Raw genomic sequence first — 17,146 nt, 5'->3', positions numbered from 1 at the left:
TAAAGCAGCCACTGGCCCCAGAGCTGGGCTTTGGAGCCACATCCCTCATCATCCTCTGCCCTCCCCAAGCTGGGCCAGCACCTGACTGCCCACTCCCATGTCTGACCCTAAGGAGCGGAGTTTGCCAGGCCCCAGGGCAGAGGCTGGGCCCATCCAGACCAAAAGAAGGAGCCGGGACCTCAGGTTTAATGTCACTTTATTGCTCATTTGGTTTTGAGTATAGAAAAGGACGGGACAAAATGCCCGTGTACAAATCAGAAGAATATACAAACTGGGAGGGGGCAGGGAGACTTGGATCCACGCACTGGATACGCCCCCTCCCCCTGCGTTTTGGTCGCAGCTTCTGCAGCGTTGTCCCTGATGGCTGCAAGGGTTTAGGGCAGCCCGTGTCGGGCTCTGGCCTGGGATTCCTGGCCCTAGCCAAGCCCGTATTTGCCTGGGGAGCCCGTTTGGTGCCCAAGGTCCTGCGCAGCTGGAAAGGGGAGGCAGGGTCGGTGCCCTGAGTCACTGCCAGCCAGAGGCCCCTGAGCCAGGGGCACGGACATTTGGCACTGGGAGCATTTGCACCCAAGCCCCCTTGGAGGAGCAGCCGGTCAGGCTAAAGGCACAGTTGGTTGGAGGCCAGGAGCAGTCACCGTGGGGCAGCCCCCTCGGCCTCGTGTGCAAAGGAGAAAAGACAAAGGCAGGGAAAAGAGCTTCACATTATCCTGCAGGCCAGACGGGGGTGGGATGGGACCCAGCCCTGGGTCACTCACGGCAGGGCTCTCCCCAGCCCCTACGGCTTCGGTGGCTCTGCCTGGACAGAGCAAGGAAGGCCCCAGGCAGGGCTCCGGGCTTGGCAGCACCTGGATCTTGTGCGCCATTAACCCAGGAGTGCGGGGAGGATCTGCCTCCTCAGTGCAGCCGGCCCGGCCCGGCCCGAGGGTCAAGCTCAGGGTGCTATCATGGGGGCCGGGGGGAGGCGCCGGCATGCAGCCCTGCAACACCTGTCTCCATTGGCCAGCAGGGCAGAGACCTAACCGCTCCCCCCCCCCCCCGCCCAGTGTCATTGGCCCCTGCACTGCCCACCACGGGCTTCAGCATAAAGCTCTCAGCCCCACCCTGGCCTGGGCATGGCGGAGCCCTGCTGCCCAGGGGTGCCCAGCAAGGCAGGAGAGGAGCCATTTTGTCTTTGTCACAAGCTCCTGGCCCAGGACTGAGCCTCCAGGGAGCAGAGGAGAGGGGGCCTCCCACCAGAGCTGCTGGGGGATGGGTTGGAGCGTCTTCCCAGGGACACAGCCCTTTGGTACAAGGAGCACAGCGAGGGGAGAGCAGCCTGGCCCCTTGCCCCACACTGACAGCCTGGCGTCACTCCCCTGCCTGCATGCTCTGGGCACCAGCCCTGGGAGGGGGCAGCTGTCCCCCTGCAGCCTAGTAAGGGAGGAGGGGAGCCCACCCCTGGGAAAGCCCAAGCAGGGTTTTAACAAACTACTCCCATGGCCTCATGCTTCCAGCCCACCTCCCAGCAGAGACCCCCAGAGAAACAGCAGCATTCACATCCCCAGCATCATGGTTCCCACCTGTGATCCCAGAGAGTAGAGACTTGGGGGGTGGGGAGGGATGCATCCCAGGGGCTCAGTCTATGGACAGCCGGGCCCCAGATCCATGTGCCCGGGGAAGGGTGGGGGAAACTCTGGAATCGCCCAGGGCAGGAATTCTCCTCTGAGGCAGCTGGGCCTGGCCAGGGTCAGGCAGGACATTGGGACATCCCTGAGTACAGCGAGGGTGCAGGGGCTGGGTCTCCTCCTCCTCAGGTGGTTGCTTTGGTTTCTGCTCAGCTAGTTGGGGCCCAGGAGGGTCTTTGGGAGCCAGGCCCAGCAGCAGGAGCTTTGGGCTAGGAGGGCTCAGAGGTGGGCGGGGGAGGTAACGAGTGGGTCATTCTCCCGCCCCATCCCCCAGCCAGGCCCCGCTGCAGTCAGAGCTGGGAGAGGAGCTGCCCAGCCACCAGGGCTCTGCAGCAAGAGGCACGTGCCAGGCCCAGGCTCTGGGCAGGGTTTGCAGGGCCAGAGCGTAGAGATGCCTGCAGAGGCCTTGGAAGATCAAACCCTTCGGCTGCTCCCAATACACCAGGTTGAGACTGAGCAGCTGGAGAGAGCTGCTGCCCGATGCCGTATGCCAGGGGCTCACCCCACCCCCTGTTCTGGCCTTTCCCCATTGGATGGGGGCTGGAGGAAGAATTCGGCCACTGCACATTTGCAGGGAGAAAAGTTCCCACTCCCCAAATGCTACTGAGAGTCCATCTGGGGAGGGGGCCGTGGGCACTGGGAGACCCAGTGGCCATGCGGCCTTTTTGGCTGTGGCAGGAGTGGGCAGCCCCGGGGTGCCAGGGATGCTCTGTTAGGTGGGTGAATAGCACTCTATGCTCCGGCCACCTTCGCTGTGCAGGTGTGAGGCTGGACCCAGCATCTCGGCAGCCTTCTCCTGGCTCAGCCCCAGGTGCTCGGCCGTGAATCGGGCCAGCGGGTACAGGCTCTCCAGGCCCTTGGGGTCACTGAGGAAGTGCGAGGTGTGCGAGAGCAGCTCCGCCGCCTTCTCCTGCTTGAGGCCCAGCTGGTCGGCCGTGAGCCGCGCCATGGCGAAGACGCTCTCGGGGAAGTCCAGCTTGGACTTGCCGTCGGGCCCGGCCGCGTGCATCTTCATGTGGCTGATGAGGTTGCGCTGCTGGGCGAACTTGCCGCCGCAGACCTGGCACTCGTAGGGCTTCTCGCCCGAGTGGATGCGCATGTGCTCGGTGAGCCGGTACTGCCGGGTGAAGCGCATGCCGCAGGCGTCGCAGGCGAAGGGCTTGAGGCCCAGGTGGCTGCGCATGTGCCGGGTCATGGTGCCGCGCTGCGTGAACTTCTTGCCGCAGATGGTGCAGGGGTAGGGCCGCGTGAGCCAGTGCGTCTTCTCGTGCTGCCGCAGCGTGGCCGGGTCCTTGTAGGCCTTGTCGCAGGAGGAGCAGCGGTAGGGCCGGAGGATGTCGCCCAGGCTCTGGCCGGCCTTGTCCAGGAAGGGGCCGGCCTGCTCCGAGGCCGCCTTGTGGTACAGCTCCTCCTCGGTGTGGGCCTCCACATGGGCGTTGAGCTGCTCCGAGCTGGGGAAGCCCTTGCCGCAGGGGATGCAGACGTACAGGTTGTCCCCCAGGCTCTCGGGCTCGTAGGCCAGGTGGTTGCAGTAGGGGCCCAGGGTGCCCCCGGGAGACGGGCCCTCGCTGCTGCCCGTGTCCTCGCTGGTGCTGTTGTCGTTCTCCAGCTCGTTGCTCTCGATGCTGGGGTAGCGGGACTGCAGGGGCGACTCGGCCTTCTCCTCCCGCTCAGGCTCCTTCTCCGCCTCACACTCCTCCAGGTAGCTGCCCATTCGCTCGTGCTTCATCCAGCGGTACAGGAAGTCGTGGCCCTCGGCCCGGGCCGGGGGCTCGACACAGGGCGGGCTGCCACGGAAGCGCTCCGCGGGGTGGATCACGCCTTCGCCCACCTGGGGGGGGTCTTTGTAGGCGGAGCCGTGGCTGGCCAGCAGAGAAGCGCTGCCCGGTGGGCTGTCGTGCCCGGGGGCCAGCAAGGGCTCCCTGCTGTCCCCCGGGTGGAGTCTGTCTGTGGGCAGCAGCTGGGAGGAAGGGCTGGTGGGGCTCTTTTTGGAGAGGTCCAGGCCGCAGGGCGGAGAGCAGTGCCTCTCGGGTGGGCACAGGCCCGGCTGGTGCAGGGCGGTGCCCTGGGCGGTGGAGGCATAGAGCTCCCCACACTGGGTGCTGAGCGGGTTGAGGGGCTCGCCAGGCTGCAGGTCCACAGGCCGGGCGGCACCCGCGTAGCAGGCCTGGATGACCGGGGCGGCCCGCAGCCCCCTGGCCACCTTGCTGTAGGGGCTGTAGCTGCCTCGCAGCTGGCAGTACTTGCCCGACCGCTTCAGCTTCTTCTTGCACAGAGCCACCAGGGCCGGCACCTGCAGGTAGCTGGCGGCCGCCAGCACGGCCCCCAGGCCCGGCTCGCCCGGCTCGCACTCGCCCAGCCGGCCCGTGTAGATGAAGTCCAGCACCAGGCGGAAGACGCCCGGGCTCACCATCTCGTGGTCCAGGTTGAGCAGGTTGTCGTGCACCACCAGCGACTTCAGGTAGACGCTGCTGGCCGCCAGGATGTTCTTGTGCGCGCGGAACAGCGCGTTCTGCACCACGATGATCACGTCGCACAGGAAGCCCTTGGCCCGCTGCGTGTTGAGCTGCAGGAGCAGCTGCCTCGAGTGGCTCGGCACCTCCATGGCCTCCAGCGCGGGGCTGCCCCGGCCACCTGCAAGAGACACACGGTGAGGGGCTGGCGGCCGGCCCGGCCCGGCCCGGCCCGGCCCGGCGCAGCCGCGGCCTAATGGAGGCAAAACATCCCCGCCCCGCTGCCCGCTGCGCAAGGGCTGAGGAATGCTGCGGCGGGCGCTGCCGGGGAGGGAGCGGGGCGCCGCCGTCCGACCTGCCGCCCCCACCCCGGCGCGCAGCGCCCGCTTCGCAGCCCCCCGGGGAGCCCCGAGCTGGGCAGCGGGGAGCGCGGGCCCCACGCGCCCCGTGCGCACAGGGCCCAGCTCCCGGCGCCAGGACCCCCGCCGGCCGCCCCTGCTAGCGCCCGGCCCCGACGCGCCCTTGGCGGGCTCCCGCCGGCTGCTGCGCTGGGGGGTCTCGGCTTTGGGCTGCGGCCGGGGCACTTGCGCGCCCGGGGCTGCGCCACTTCGACGGGGCGAGGGCGCCGCGCCCCCGGCCGCAGCGGGAAGGGGAAGCCCCAGCCCTGGGCTGCTGAGCGGCCAGGGCCCAGCCGCTACCTGGGGAGGAGAGGGCCAGTCCTGCCGGGGAGCCGGGGCTGCGCCGCCTCGTCTGCGCACTGGCTGCTGCGCTGCCTTGTGCCACCCCTTATATCGGGGCTTCTCTGCGCGGCCGGGCGGGGGAGGGGGGAAGCCCCTGCAGGCGCTGGGGGAAGGTGACATCACTCCCGCCGCTGCCAGCGCCGCCTGCGAGCCCCAGCCCCACCTGAGCGGGGGGCGGAGGGGCCAGGCCACCTGCCGCTCCCCGGCCGGGCCCCCTCTGCCCCCTTCCTGCCTTACACGCACCCGCTGACCTGGAGCGGCCCCTTCCCAGCGCCCGCCTGCCCGCCCGCAGCCCGGGGGAAGACCCGCTCTGGTTCTGACCCCAACCCCGCGGGCCAGGGGTGCTTGGGGGGGGCAGGAGCCCCTCGCCTTCCTGCCCCGCTTTCTCCCGCCTCCCTGGCGCGCCCCAATTCCAGCCGCCAGCGGCGATTTTGGCACCAGGAGGCCCAAAACCCAGCGAAGGAGCCGGGTCGGGCTTCCCCGAAGCGCCCCAGCTCGGGCTGGCTTGCTGGGGAGAACAGGCGGCCCCCAGCGGAGCGAGGCCCCTTTCCCCGGGCCCAGGCCGGGACAGGCCGCGCTGCGCGGGGGGCACCCCGGAGAGCCAGAGGAAGGCGCTGCTGGCCTGGGAGCGGGATGGCCGGAGCCCTACACCCGGGCTGGGCTGGGCTGGGCCGGGCCGGGCCCGGTCCGCAGCGAGCTGGGCCCCGGCTGGCGCAGTTGCTGTGGCGGGGAGAGCGAGGCGGCGGAGCTGTGGGTGCGCCAGGGCCAACTGGACTCGGGCAGTGCGAGCCCGAGGGCGGGGAAGGGCCGGGCTGGAGCCGAGACCCGCCGGGACAGCCAAACTTCGCCATTTTACAGCATCTTTGGGCAGAGGCGCTGGAACAACGTTGAACGGGAGCTGAGAGCCCTTATACCCCGAACAGGATGGAAACCGCCCCCAGCAGCCCTAGTTCCAGCACCTCTGTGTCTGGGGTGGAAGCGGGGCCTGGGGGGGAGGAAAAGGGGCTGGACGGGAGAGACCTGCCTCGGGGCGAGTCCCCGCCAGCAGGGAGCCCCGGCCCGACTCAGCCCCGGCGGGACCCGCACTCTGCCCGCGGGGATCGGTCCCTTCCCTTCTGCTGGTCGCGAGCTGGAGTCGCCAGCGGGACTCCCGTCCATGGGATTGTCGGGGAGCCGCGAGCACCGAGGGCAGGGCCTGGCGCCCACCTGGGTCGAGGACCCCTGGGAGCCCCTGCCGGCTCTGGGGGCAGAGACACGCAGGGGGCCTAGCGCTGGCTCCCCGGGTCCTGGCCCTCCTCTCCCATCCCGGGATCCGGCTGCGGCCCCTGCAGGGCGCTGGAACAGCGTGTCTAGCGCGGGTGCTGAGAGCCAGGGAACCAAACGCTAACCCTGGGTATGATGGAGCCACTTCAAGCCGGGGAGGTGGGAGCGCCCCCCGCACCCGAGTTCCGGCCGTTCTGCCACCCCCTCCAGCAGGGACCGACCCTTCCTCCTCTGGTCTCTGAGCCTGGCGCCCCGCGAGCGGCCCCGGCCCCAGGGCTGCGCTCGCCGTTCCCTGCAAAGCGCCCGCTGCCTCGGGCGGCGGCTCAACCCCCCAGGGCGCCGCCTGCCCGGCTTTCCGCGTTCGCGTCCCAGGAGGGACCCAGCCGTGCCCCCGCGCCGCCCCTTCCCCGGTTCTGTGCGGTATTAGAGGATGGCTGGGGGGCGCCCCGGCCAGGTGTGCGGCCGCCCGGCGTTGGGGGCCCGCCCTGCTCCCAGGGGCGCGGGCAGAAGCCCCTGGCACAGGCGCCCTCCCGCCCCGTCCTGTCCTGTCCCGCCGTACCTGGGGGCTCCGTCGCTTCCGCCAGCCAGCCGAGGTCTCTGCGGACTCTCATATCCCCGGAGCAGCAGCCTCAGCCCCTGGGTCCCCGCCGTGCGCTCCCCGCCGCCAGCCGGCGCCTCCGGCCCATGCCAGCTCCACGGACTCTGCTGCCAAGGCGCTGCCTCCCTCGGCGGTCGCTGCGCCCTGCGTGCCAGGCCCGGCGGCCGCTCCGGGGCGCAGCATGTGCCGCCGGCGCACGGCTCGGCGCAAAGGTAAAGCCCGGGCTGCGAACTCCCCCTGACCCCGGCCTGAACTCCGCTCCGCGCCAGCGCCTGTTAAAGGGACAGCAGCTGACTGCCTCCTCCCCTCGGCTCCCCGGGCGGGGCTGGGCCGGGCCGGGCCGGGCCGGGCGAGCGGGCCCCGGCAGCAGGGGGAGGAGCGGGGCCCTGGACGGCTCCCCACGGAGCTGGCCCGGGGACCCCTGCCTGCGGCGGGAAGGAAAAGCCCCGCTTGTCTCCGGGACCGGCCTGCCCGGATCCGGCTTCGTAAGCGTCTGCCCGGCGCGGGGAATTTAACCGCTTCGTCCGCCGGCGAGTGGGGGCGGCCCCAGGGCGCTGGGCTGGGAGGGGCCCGTTGGGAAGGTGAAAGTATCAGCTCCAGGTCCGCGCACGGCTCCCCGGCGGCCCCTTCGCCTCCAGCTCCGACTGCCGCAGAGGGAGAGCGCGCCAGCGAGCCCCGGAGCCCGGCTCCCGTCCCGGACGCCTGGGTGAGTCTATCGGGGCCGGGAGCGGCGGGTTCCCCCCGATTTCCTGCTCCCGCCGCGGGGCACTTCCAGCTGCGGAGAAACTCTGCGCTACCCCCCAGGGGATGGGCCCGAAGGGCGCTGGGGGGCGAGTCCCGCGGGGGGCGGGGGCGGCTGCTTTCCCGGCTCAGCAGCCCCAGCCCAGCCCAGCAGACGGGGCCCTGCACCAGCACCTGCCTTGGGCTCATCTCTTAGCCCAGGTGTAGCGGTTCCCCGCCGGGCGCTCGCTCGCCTCTCGGCGGGGGCCCGGGTTGGCGGCAGCGCCTGCTCCTGCTGCCATCTAGCGTCCCTCGCCCCGCTCCCGCGCTCTCTGGCTCGCTTGCAGCCCCTGCGGCGTCCGCGCTGCCAGGCAGCCTCCCCGCGCAGGTGCGCGCCCCTGGCACCGGGGGAAGGTGAGTGGGAGGACAGGGGTCGCTGTCAGCACAGGTGGGCTCCGTGGCAGCTCCCAGCCCGGACCGGGGTGTTGCGGGGGCGGCTTCCCCTCTGGGGCGAGGAAGTTCTGTGGTTCGCGGGGTGCAGGAGGGTCTCGGCTGGCGAGCTGTGGGGCGGGTCTGGCGGGGCCCGGGTGCCCCTGCAGCGCGAACGGAGCCTGGGGCGCGGAATGAATCCGAGCCGCTCTGGCTCAGGCGGGGCAGGGCAGGGACCCTGCGGGCGGGACGAGGGAAGCCGGGGCCCTCGGGGACGGGGAAGGCCGCTGGTGTAGGGCTGGACACCGACAGCCAGACCCTGGGCGCGGAGCTGCCGCCGCGGGTCTGGAGCCCTCACGAAGAGCCCGGCCCAGGCCCTGCCGGCCCCGCGTGAGCAGGACCGAGCGAGAAAAGCCGGCGGGAGCCCCGGAACTGTCGCGCTCAGCCTTCAGCCCTTGTGCTCGGCGGCTCCAGGCCAGGCACGCGGCCCCTCCGGGCTGGTGGAGCCTCATCTCCGAGCCTGGGCAAGGGAAGCCCCCGGCCCGTGGGAAGCAGGAGCGCCCGACGGGCGGACGGGGCGCGCCTGGCACAAGCTGGGCTCCCCGGGGCCCGCCTGCAGCCTTCCCTGGCACTTGTTACTCGTGCAGACACTTCCCCCGGCCCCGGGCGCGGAGCGGGCACAGCGGAGCTGGGGGTCCCCAATAGCTGTCCGGGGATTTCACAGCAGCCGCCGCGCCGGGCGCATCGGGCACTGGTTAGTGTGTTACGGCTGGGGGGGGGGGGAGTATTGAAAATGAAAGTTGTTGTTTTTTGGGGGGGTTACCATGTGACTTACATTGGCCAATCGATCTTGAAATGCGACACCCAAATACGGCAAATGAAGGAAGGAAAAGCATCCCCAGTGGTGGGACCAAGCACGGGAACGGCGGGCAAAGACCGCGCGGGCCGAGGTTTGGCTCTGCGGGAAAATCCCCAGTCCAGGTTCCCCCAACCCAGCTCCCCCGAACCTCGTGATCCAGCTGCTGCTGATCCAGCTGCCCCCCGTGCAGCTCCCCCCAGTCCCCTGGATCCTGCTCCCCAGAGGACTGACTTTTTCTTTTTCTTTTTCTTTTTCTTTTTCTTTTTCTTTTTCTTTTTCTTTTTCTTTTTCTTTTTCTTTTTCTTTTTCTTTTTCTTTTTCTTTTTCTTTTTCTTTTTTTAATGTCTTTGTCTCGATGGAAAATCCTTCCCTTGGGAAAATGTTCCCACCTCTGGCGGGGCCCGCTGGATCCGCGTCCCGCTGCGAGTCCCCGCAGACTGTCAGAAGGGGACGGGGTCAGCTGCAAGGGGACAGATGCAGAAGTTCTCGGCGCAGACCTAGGCTGGCAGGGAGCAAGCCCCAGGGGTCCGTCGCGCGCCCCCTCTGGCCCCATGTCCCACATGGCAGTGACCTGGCTGGGGACCACACACAGCAGGGATAGCGATAGTAACCATGCCAACGACTGGTTTCCCCCAGGCTGGCGGGTGGCCCCCAGCGGTGACCAGCTCAGCGGGTGCTGGGCCTGCAGCGCACACGGCACTGTGGGTAACAATGACCGCATGGCCTCAGGCACTCCTTCCCCCTCCCCCTCAGGTACCGTGGGGCAACCGCCCAGATTTTCCCAGCATGCACCCGCAGGCCCAGCTGGGTGGGCTGGTCGGTGTGACACACTGTGTGGCTGACACATCACCCTGTTGTGAAATAAACAAGCTGCAGCGCAGCCCAGCTCAGTGCTGTTTGCAGGGGGCTGGCCAAGGGTGTCACGAGCCAGGTGTGCTTGTGGCATAGACAGGCCCACAGTGAATGGCCACGTTGCAGTGACAAGTGGCCGTGGAGACTCCCTCTATTCGGAGCCCATTCCAAGAGCAGACTGGGACTTAGAGTTTAGGGGCCCAGGGCAGAGTGAGTGGAGGAGAGTCCAGAGAGGGTCACTTACACTTTCCTCTGGCCCCTGTGCACGGGAGTGAAAACATCTCCCATCCGCTTAGACAAATGCCCATGTAGCAGCATGTGACACTCAGGTCTTTACACTTCACCTTTGCATTTGGCTCACTAAATGGCAGGGGGACTAAGCTGGTTTAATTAATTCACATGTCAAAGGTCTGGAAGAGAGGAGCCGAGCAAGAAAAGCAGCCATTGCCGGGGCGGAGGCGGGGGACTGTGTATGTGGCTGTCATGGAGTGTCGGGGAGTCAGGGCCCTGCACCCTGCAATTCACCGTGACTCTCAGCCAGCCAGTAAAACAAAAGGTTTATTGGACGACAGGAACACAGTCCCAAACAGAGCTTGTGGGTACAATCAGGACTCCTCAGACAGGTCCTTCTGTGGGGCAGGGAGCTTAGACCCCAGCCTTGGGGTTCCCTCCATTTCCCCAGTCCACTCCCAACTCAAAACCCCCTCCAGCCCACTGACGCAGCCTCCCCCTGGCTCCTCCTCCAGCCTTTGTCCAGCTTCCCGAGCAAAAGGTTTCAGAGTAACAGCCGTGTTAGTCTGTATTCGCAAAAAGAAAAGGAGTACTTGTGGCACCTTAGAGACTAACCAATTTATTTGAGCATAAGCTTTCGTGAGCTACAGCTCACTTCCTCGGATGCAGCGAGCTGTAGCTCACGAAAGCTTATGCTCAAATAAATTGGTTAGTCTCTAAGGTGTCACAAGTACTCCTTTTCTTTTAGAGAATTCCATGGTGTCCTTTAGGAGAGATGTAAAAGGTAGAATATTGCAGCCGGCCAGAAGTGTTGGGGACGAAGCATCACCCACCATGGGATGGGCCTCATTTAACTCAATCAAGAGTGAGAACAAGCAACATCTTTGGGCCCAGATAGGCCTTGTGTTTACAGTCAGGACACTGGAGCATCAACAAAAGCAAAAGAACCCCAAGACAAGACACTATGACCTTCAGGTCTTCTTCGGAGTCCCTGGGTCCCAGGCTAGAGTCCCCCATCCTGTAAGTACAGCCTCCGTTCTTTGTTCCCAGGTGTGTACATTTACCCATGTTAAAATCTGCATTGTTTGCTTGCAGCCAGCTTACCAAATGATCCAGATCACTTTGTCCTCTTCATTACTTACCATGCTCCCAATTTTTGTGTCATCTGCAAACTTGATCAGTGACTATTTTGTTTTCTTCCAGGTCATTGATAAAAATGTTAATTAGTGTAAATCCTAGAACCAATTCCTGTGATATCCCAGTAGAAACTGACCTGAACAATGATGATTCCCTTTTACAGTTACGTTTTGAGACCTATCAGTCAGTCAGTTTTTAATCCATGTAATGTGTGCCATGGTAATTTGATATCTTTCTAGTTTTGTAACCAAAATGATGTGTGGTACCAAGTCAAATGTGGTATGGAAGTCTACGTATATTACATCAATACTGTTATCTTTATCAACCAAATTTGTAATCTCATTTAAAAATACATATGTCAAGTTAGGTTGACAGTATCTGTTTTCTGTACGCCTGTGTTGAATGGCCTTAATTACATTAACCTCCTTAATTCCTCAATCCCATCAGAGCCATTCCATTACCTTGACTGGGATCAATGTCAGACGGACAGACCTGTATAAGCTGGGTCATCTCATTTCCCCTGTTAAATATTGACACAACAGGAGCTTTCTTCCTTCTTCCTGAACTTCCCCAGTGTTTCAAGACTTACTGAAAATAAATAGTAACAGTCCAGCGAGATACTCAGCCAGCTCTTTTAAAACTCTTTGATGCAAATTAGCAGGATCTGCTGATTTTTAAAATGTCTGCCTTTAATAGCTGCTGTTTAATATCCATCAGCAAGTAAGTTCTAAGGGGGAGGATTTCCACTGCCTTCCACATCCCCTCTAGCTTTGTAGTTGTACAATGGCCTTAATGTGGCTCAGGATTAAGCTGAACATTAGGATGCGTGTTTGGAAGGCTTAGTGGGACACAATAAACTTTAGGTTAAATGTAGAGGCTGAAAGACTTGGGTGAGTACATGAGGAAACTTCAGAGCTTGCTGGCTACTCCCCTGGTTATAGACAGGCAGCTGCTTTAGCAGGGCTGGTCAGTTCATCAGGAGACTTGGTAGAGCTGTTCTCTGGTCTGCAGCGTAAATGTCTTTATGTGCTAGTCAGACTCCAGCCCATAATGAATGGGCTGAAATCAAATGCCAGGGGACATACCCAGCCCTCATTAATGGGAGTTCTGATAAGACAGGCTTGAACGCCCCAGGGAAAATTCCAAATCCAGACATCAATCTGTTACACACTGACAGAAACACTCAGGTCCGGACACGGCGCCCGTGCATGTTACCCCGCAGGTAGCTGGGCCTTCCCTGCACGGAGACAAGGTTCTGTGAGTTAGCGATTGGAGCCTTGGCTTAAACACTTCCAACTGTGGCTCTCCCAGAGCAGCCATGCGACCGCATCCTCCTGCCTCTGCCAGCCAAATGGGTTCGTGTAATAATTACAGCCCTGCGACGAGACTGGGGGAGGGGAGATCGTTGTGTGTTTTCCACAATGTATAATTTTTCATCGGATTAGTGCACTCTAACTTCACATTAAGGGAAGTCCTGCTGGATTCTGACGCCACGATGCTGAGGAGGAAGAGGACATTAAATGTAAGTGAGCAGCGATTGCTTGGAGCTTGAGAAAGCAATTAGGGAAAACCTCAAGCAAATTCTTCCAAATTAAGCTGATTTTGGAAAGAAGGAATCCCCTATAATTAGCTCTACAGCTTCCCAGCAGCCCGGCCCCTTCCATGTGCCATGAAGCCGTGAGGATCGTTTCATGAGCAAAATATGTCTGCAGTGGCTTCTTTGAACATTTTTCAGCTCCAACACATTTCAGGCTGAATTCATTTCCGTTTGGCAAAGGCCTAAAGCCTCAGTATGGAGACTCCCAGCTTCTCCTATTAGCTTTTCTGTGGACCAGTGGTTTGGATCTACTCTGGAGCCCCGAGGAACAGGGCTCTGTGTCCCCCCCAGAGTGCACCTCCCGAGGATGTGACAGACGCTTAGCACCACCTGCTGGTACCATCAGGGCTGGGAGTCTCGCACCAGAATTGGGAAGGGTGGGGAACACAGACATGGGAAGAGTGGCACAGCACAATTCCTGGAAGCCTCCTCAGGCCTGAGACACTGGGCTAGCTGATGTCAGGGTCTCCTCTCTGGATGCTCTTGCCACACCGCAGTTTTGTTCCCCTGGCTGTGGGCCTGACGCAGCCCATGGGAACTCATCCCCCTGCAATGCCTTTATCTGGTTCTTCACAATGACGGGGAGCTGGTACCTTGTGGGCTCTCCAGAGCTCTGTGGGGGCAGGATCCCAGACATGATTCTCTGAGACCCCACAAATGGAGTTGACTCTTGATATAAAAGGGTTGGCGGGATGGTTAGGGGAGAAGTGGAACCCTTCTGCTTTGGGCTGGGGCTGGGCATAGTTGCCAGCGTTCTTCACAGCTTCTAAAGCCAGCAGGGACCACTGTGATCATCTTGTCTCAGCTCCTGCACAGCCCAGGCCAGCGATCACCACCCAGCAACTCCTGCATTGACTAGAACTTCCACCTGAGCCAGAGCCAAGCTTTTAGAAAGCGACACCCCGTCTGGATTGAAAGACTCCACCCCTGGGTGAATTGGGGGGTGGTCCAGTGCCAGTCTAGTGCTTAGCCAGTCAGTCTCGTTCTGCCTTTGCGTGCCAGGTTGAAGAGCCCTCTACTATCCAAGATCGAGTTACAGCCACCTTGGCCTGCACTGCCAGCCAGGCAGGACCATGCTACTGCCCATTTACACACGTGGGGAAGAGACCGGGAGGGAGTCGCCTACAGACATCCCTGCCAGAGCTCTCGTTCTAGCCTGGGGCTTGCAGCATCTCACCCAGCTGTGGGGCCAGCCAGGCCCCGCTGGCTGCAGAGCAGTTAGATGGCCCGTGGCTATGAGCAGGCTTGTGCTAGCCCTAATGCCTCCCTTGCCGATGCAGGTGGCTGTTCCCTCCATGGCTGCGAATTGGTCTGGGGCACGCATCACAAGGAGGCACCCCGGGCTTGGCTTTCCTCCAGCCTGAGAATTTAGTCTCTTAGGATCCAGATTGTTGAGGAGAGGCCAGGGCCAGGGGACAATTCCTGCAAGTGCTGCCGGGGAGCTGGTGGGGGTGGCCAGAGCTGGGGTGAGGGTGATGTGGGGTGGGTGGGATTGGGTTCACACTGGTGGGGGTCAGGCCTGGGGAGGGTTGGGATAGAGTTAGTGGGGGCCTGGGGTCACGGGCGGGGGGAAGGGCAGAGCACCATGGGTGGTGATTTACAGCCATACCACGTGGAAATGTCCCTGGAGCGCCTGGGATTGTGCAATGCCAACCTGTGGGGCAGGCCCAGGGCTTGGTTAGTTTCAGGGAAGTGGGTGGAGGGTCACCTGGCTCTCTACTTCTACTTTTCTGGTTCCTGCTCCCCCCACCCCGAACTGGCTGCTAGACAGAGGCCCAGGGATGTCTCTGGGTGACATCTCCTCGGGGGTGGGAGGGGCTCTCTGGCCAACAGGACTTGGTTGTTGCCTCTCGTTTCTGACTTTCACTTCCCCTTTCTCACAGCCTGGAGCCTCTTGCACAAGCCCGAGGCCACCCGTGCTCCAGCTGGGTGTGGGGAAAGTACACGTCAGCTTCTGTCCTGGCTCATGGTGAAAATGCCCCAACAAACCTGCTGAGGAGAGACCCATGAAATAACAAAATGGGTGTTCGTAAGAGCACTACCTACCCTGACGCCCCCGTCCCGTCCCCCCACAGGAATGGGCACACTCCTATGCACACACGTGTGCTCACACCTGCACGCTCACTCATACTGTGTGCATGCCCATGCTCACTTCCCGCCCACACTCACATGTTTGCTCACGTCCAGACTTTTGTTCAGGAGCCCCCTGTCCCTCCCCAGCGCAGATCCTCAGGCCCTGGCTGGGAAGAGAGCTTGGATGGCAGCAGTTTCCTCTGCATCCTGCTCTGCCTGATTTCTCTGTTGGGGTTTTGGGGTGAACCACATGCTGTGGGCCTGTTTACATTTGGGTTTTACTCTGCCCTGTAATCTGCTGCTGGTTCCTTCACACAGCATGTCCCAAGCACTGCGCACAGCTCTATATCCCAGGCAGGCTGGCCATGCGCCCACCCTGCTCCCATGTTTAATATGAGAGTGGGACCCTGGCATGCAGGCCTGCTAACGGCAACATTGCTCACAGCTGAGCAGCTGGAAAGGAGGGCACTGGGGGTGCCAACTTGGGCACAAAGGGAGCTGGCTTCCTTTAAATGCAGCCTGACCCCTCCCCAAGAACAGAGACACGGGCTCGCTCCAGGCTCCACTGCTGTGCATGTGGAATGGCTGCTCTGCTGAGACACAAACACCTGTGTGGCCTTTGTACCACACCAGAGTTAGAACTGACACCTGCCAAACCCCTGGGGGAGCAAATGCTGCATGGGCGAGAGAATGAGAATTGTTCGGGTTCCTGGCCAGGTGCAGAGTGAGTGCGTGTCTGTGTGTGTCTGCAGGTGCGTGTCTGCAGGTGTGTCTGCGGGTGCGTGTCTGTGTGCATCTGTGCACGCATACGTGTGTTTGTGCATGTGTGCGTGCATCTGTGCACACACGTGTTTGTGCATGCGGACATGCGTGTGTGACGGAGTTGCTGCAGACGTGGAAGCCAGGGACTGGCATCTATCCCCCAGTCACACATGCTCTTACATACATTCAGCCTTGACCAGGAGCTGACTCCTCCCATCTCTTCAGGGTTCTGACGTTTAGATATTGGAAATAAACCTGTCTCTGTTTGTTCTAACAGAACTGGGGGTGTCACGGAGTCCCTGGGCGATGCTCTGGAACTGCTCCCCATGAAGCCAGTCAGGACTCTGGGGCAGTCGCCTTCCTGTGAGCAGCCTGTCTTCAGGGGACATAGCTCACACAGCTTCCACCTTCCTGGGTCTGACCTCGGAGCATTCAGCATCCTCTGCCCCTCCGTGCCCTTCCCCCAGCAAGTCTGCCCAGGCGGGGTCCTGGGGAAGCCAGAGGGTCCTGCACCCCAACTTCGCAGTCAGACGTGACTCTCAGCCAGCCAGTAAAACAGAGGTTTATTAGATGACAGGAACATGGTCTAACACAGAGCTTGTAGGTGCAGAGAACAGGACCCCTCAGCTGGGTCTATTTTGAGGGGCAGTGAGCCAGACAACCATGTCTGCCCTTCACTCCATGTCTCCAGCCAGCGCCAAACTGAAACTCTCCCCAGCTCCTCCTCCTCTGGGCTTTGTTCCTTTCCCGGGCCAGGAGGTCACTGGATTCCTTTGTTCTCCAACCCTTTAGCTCTCACCTTGCAGGGGGGAAGGGCCCAGGCCATCAGTTGCCAGGAAACAGGGTGTTGGCCATTCTCTGTGTCCAGACCCCTGCACACACCTGCCCTCTAGGGCTCTGCAATGATCATACACCCTTACCCCACCTCCTAGATACTTAAGAACTGCCTAGGGGAAACTGAGGCACCCCCACACTATACAGAGGAAACATTAAGAACAGTCCCACTTCGTCACAGGGGGGCACAAAGGGCACCTGGCCTATACGCTGGGCTCTCTAGCTATTAGGCCAGTCTTGCTGGATCAGAACCATCAGCACTGCTGTCCAGTGTACGGGAGCAAGATTGACTCTGGAGACGAGTCTGTCCAGCCCCATGCGCCCAAGCTCTGTATACACGTGTCTGCGTGAGATCCCTGCTGTGCAATGCAGTGAACGCAGAATGGACGGTGCACTGGTAATCTCAGGCCTTGCTTGGTGTCTGGGCACACCAGATGCATAAAAACAAGCTCCCTTCTCCACTGGTCTCTGCCCAGCCCTGACCCCTTAGCAACCCCAAAGGATGGCATGCTCCTGGCCAGGGGTTAGCATCAGGCTGAGAAAGGCCACACCTGCCTGCAGCTGCTGGCTGCACAGCAGCCTGCCTCACCGGGATCCCTGCTGGGTCCTGCGAGCTGGGAGAACATGACCTGCTCGTTACAGAGAGACTCGGTGTAATCCCAGCTCCCTGGGCACTAATTTCCCCCTTTTTCCTGTTCAATTAATGGCTGGAAATGGTTTGGATTCTGGCAGTGGGTTCTGGACGTTGCTGTGAGGAATGGCTCCCGCGGGCTCCGCCGGGTAATTTATAGGCCCCAACGAGAAGCTCCGAGACAGCTGCCTCCCTGAGGCCTAGGGAGGCACCCGCTGCTGCCTGGGTACCTGGTGAGTGACAGGGCAGCGTCCCTGAGCTGGGCTCAGCCTCCTCCCAGGGGGCAAGAGAGCCTAAGAGATC

The 17,146-nt window shown here is 62.3% G+C and overlaps 1 protein-coding gene and 1 long non-coding RNA gene across 3 annotated transcripts; one reads left to right on the top strand and one right to left on the bottom strand.

Annotated features, from left to right (window-relative positions):
• Positions 1 to 179: 179 nt before the first annotated feature.
• Positions 180 to 6,990, bottom strand: LOC119563893 (hypermethylated in cancer 1 protein). Of its 2 annotated transcripts, none has more exons than XM_037880651.2 (2): positions 6,680 to 6,990; positions 180 to 4,298 (listed from the first exon to the last, which is right to left on the bottom strand). In XM_037880651.2, the coding sequence occupies exons 1-2, from the start codon at positions 6,729 to 6,731 to the stop codon at positions 2,377 to 2,379; spliced, it is 1,974 nt and encodes a 657-aa protein (XP_037736579.1). In that variant the 5' UTR covers positions 6,732 to 6,990; the 3' UTR covers positions 180 to 2,376. The 2 variants fall into 2 exon arrangements, with proteins under 2 accessions (XP_037736579.1, XP_037736580.1); XM_037880652.2 differs by lacking the exon at positions 6,680 to 6,990 and adding an exon at positions 4,816 to 4,874.
• Positions 6,983 to 11,313, top strand: LOC119563894. The gene is made up of 2 exons (XR_005222664.2): positions 6,983 to 7,424; positions 10,558 to 11,313. It is a non-coding gene; the product is annotated as an uncharacterized LOC119563894 (long non-coding RNA).
• Positions 11,314 to 17,146: the final 5,833 nt, after the last annotated feature.

Source organism: Chelonia mydas, chromosome 17 (genome assembly GCF_015237465.2).
Source record: "Chelonia mydas isolate rCheMyd1 chromosome 17, rCheMyd1.pri.v2, whole genome shotgun sequence".
NCBI lineage: Eukaryota > Metazoa > Chordata > Testudines > Cheloniidae > Chelonia > Chelonia mydas.
The sequence above is the reverse complement of the archived record's forward strand: the minus strand, read 5'-3'. Positions and strand labels throughout refer to the sequence as shown.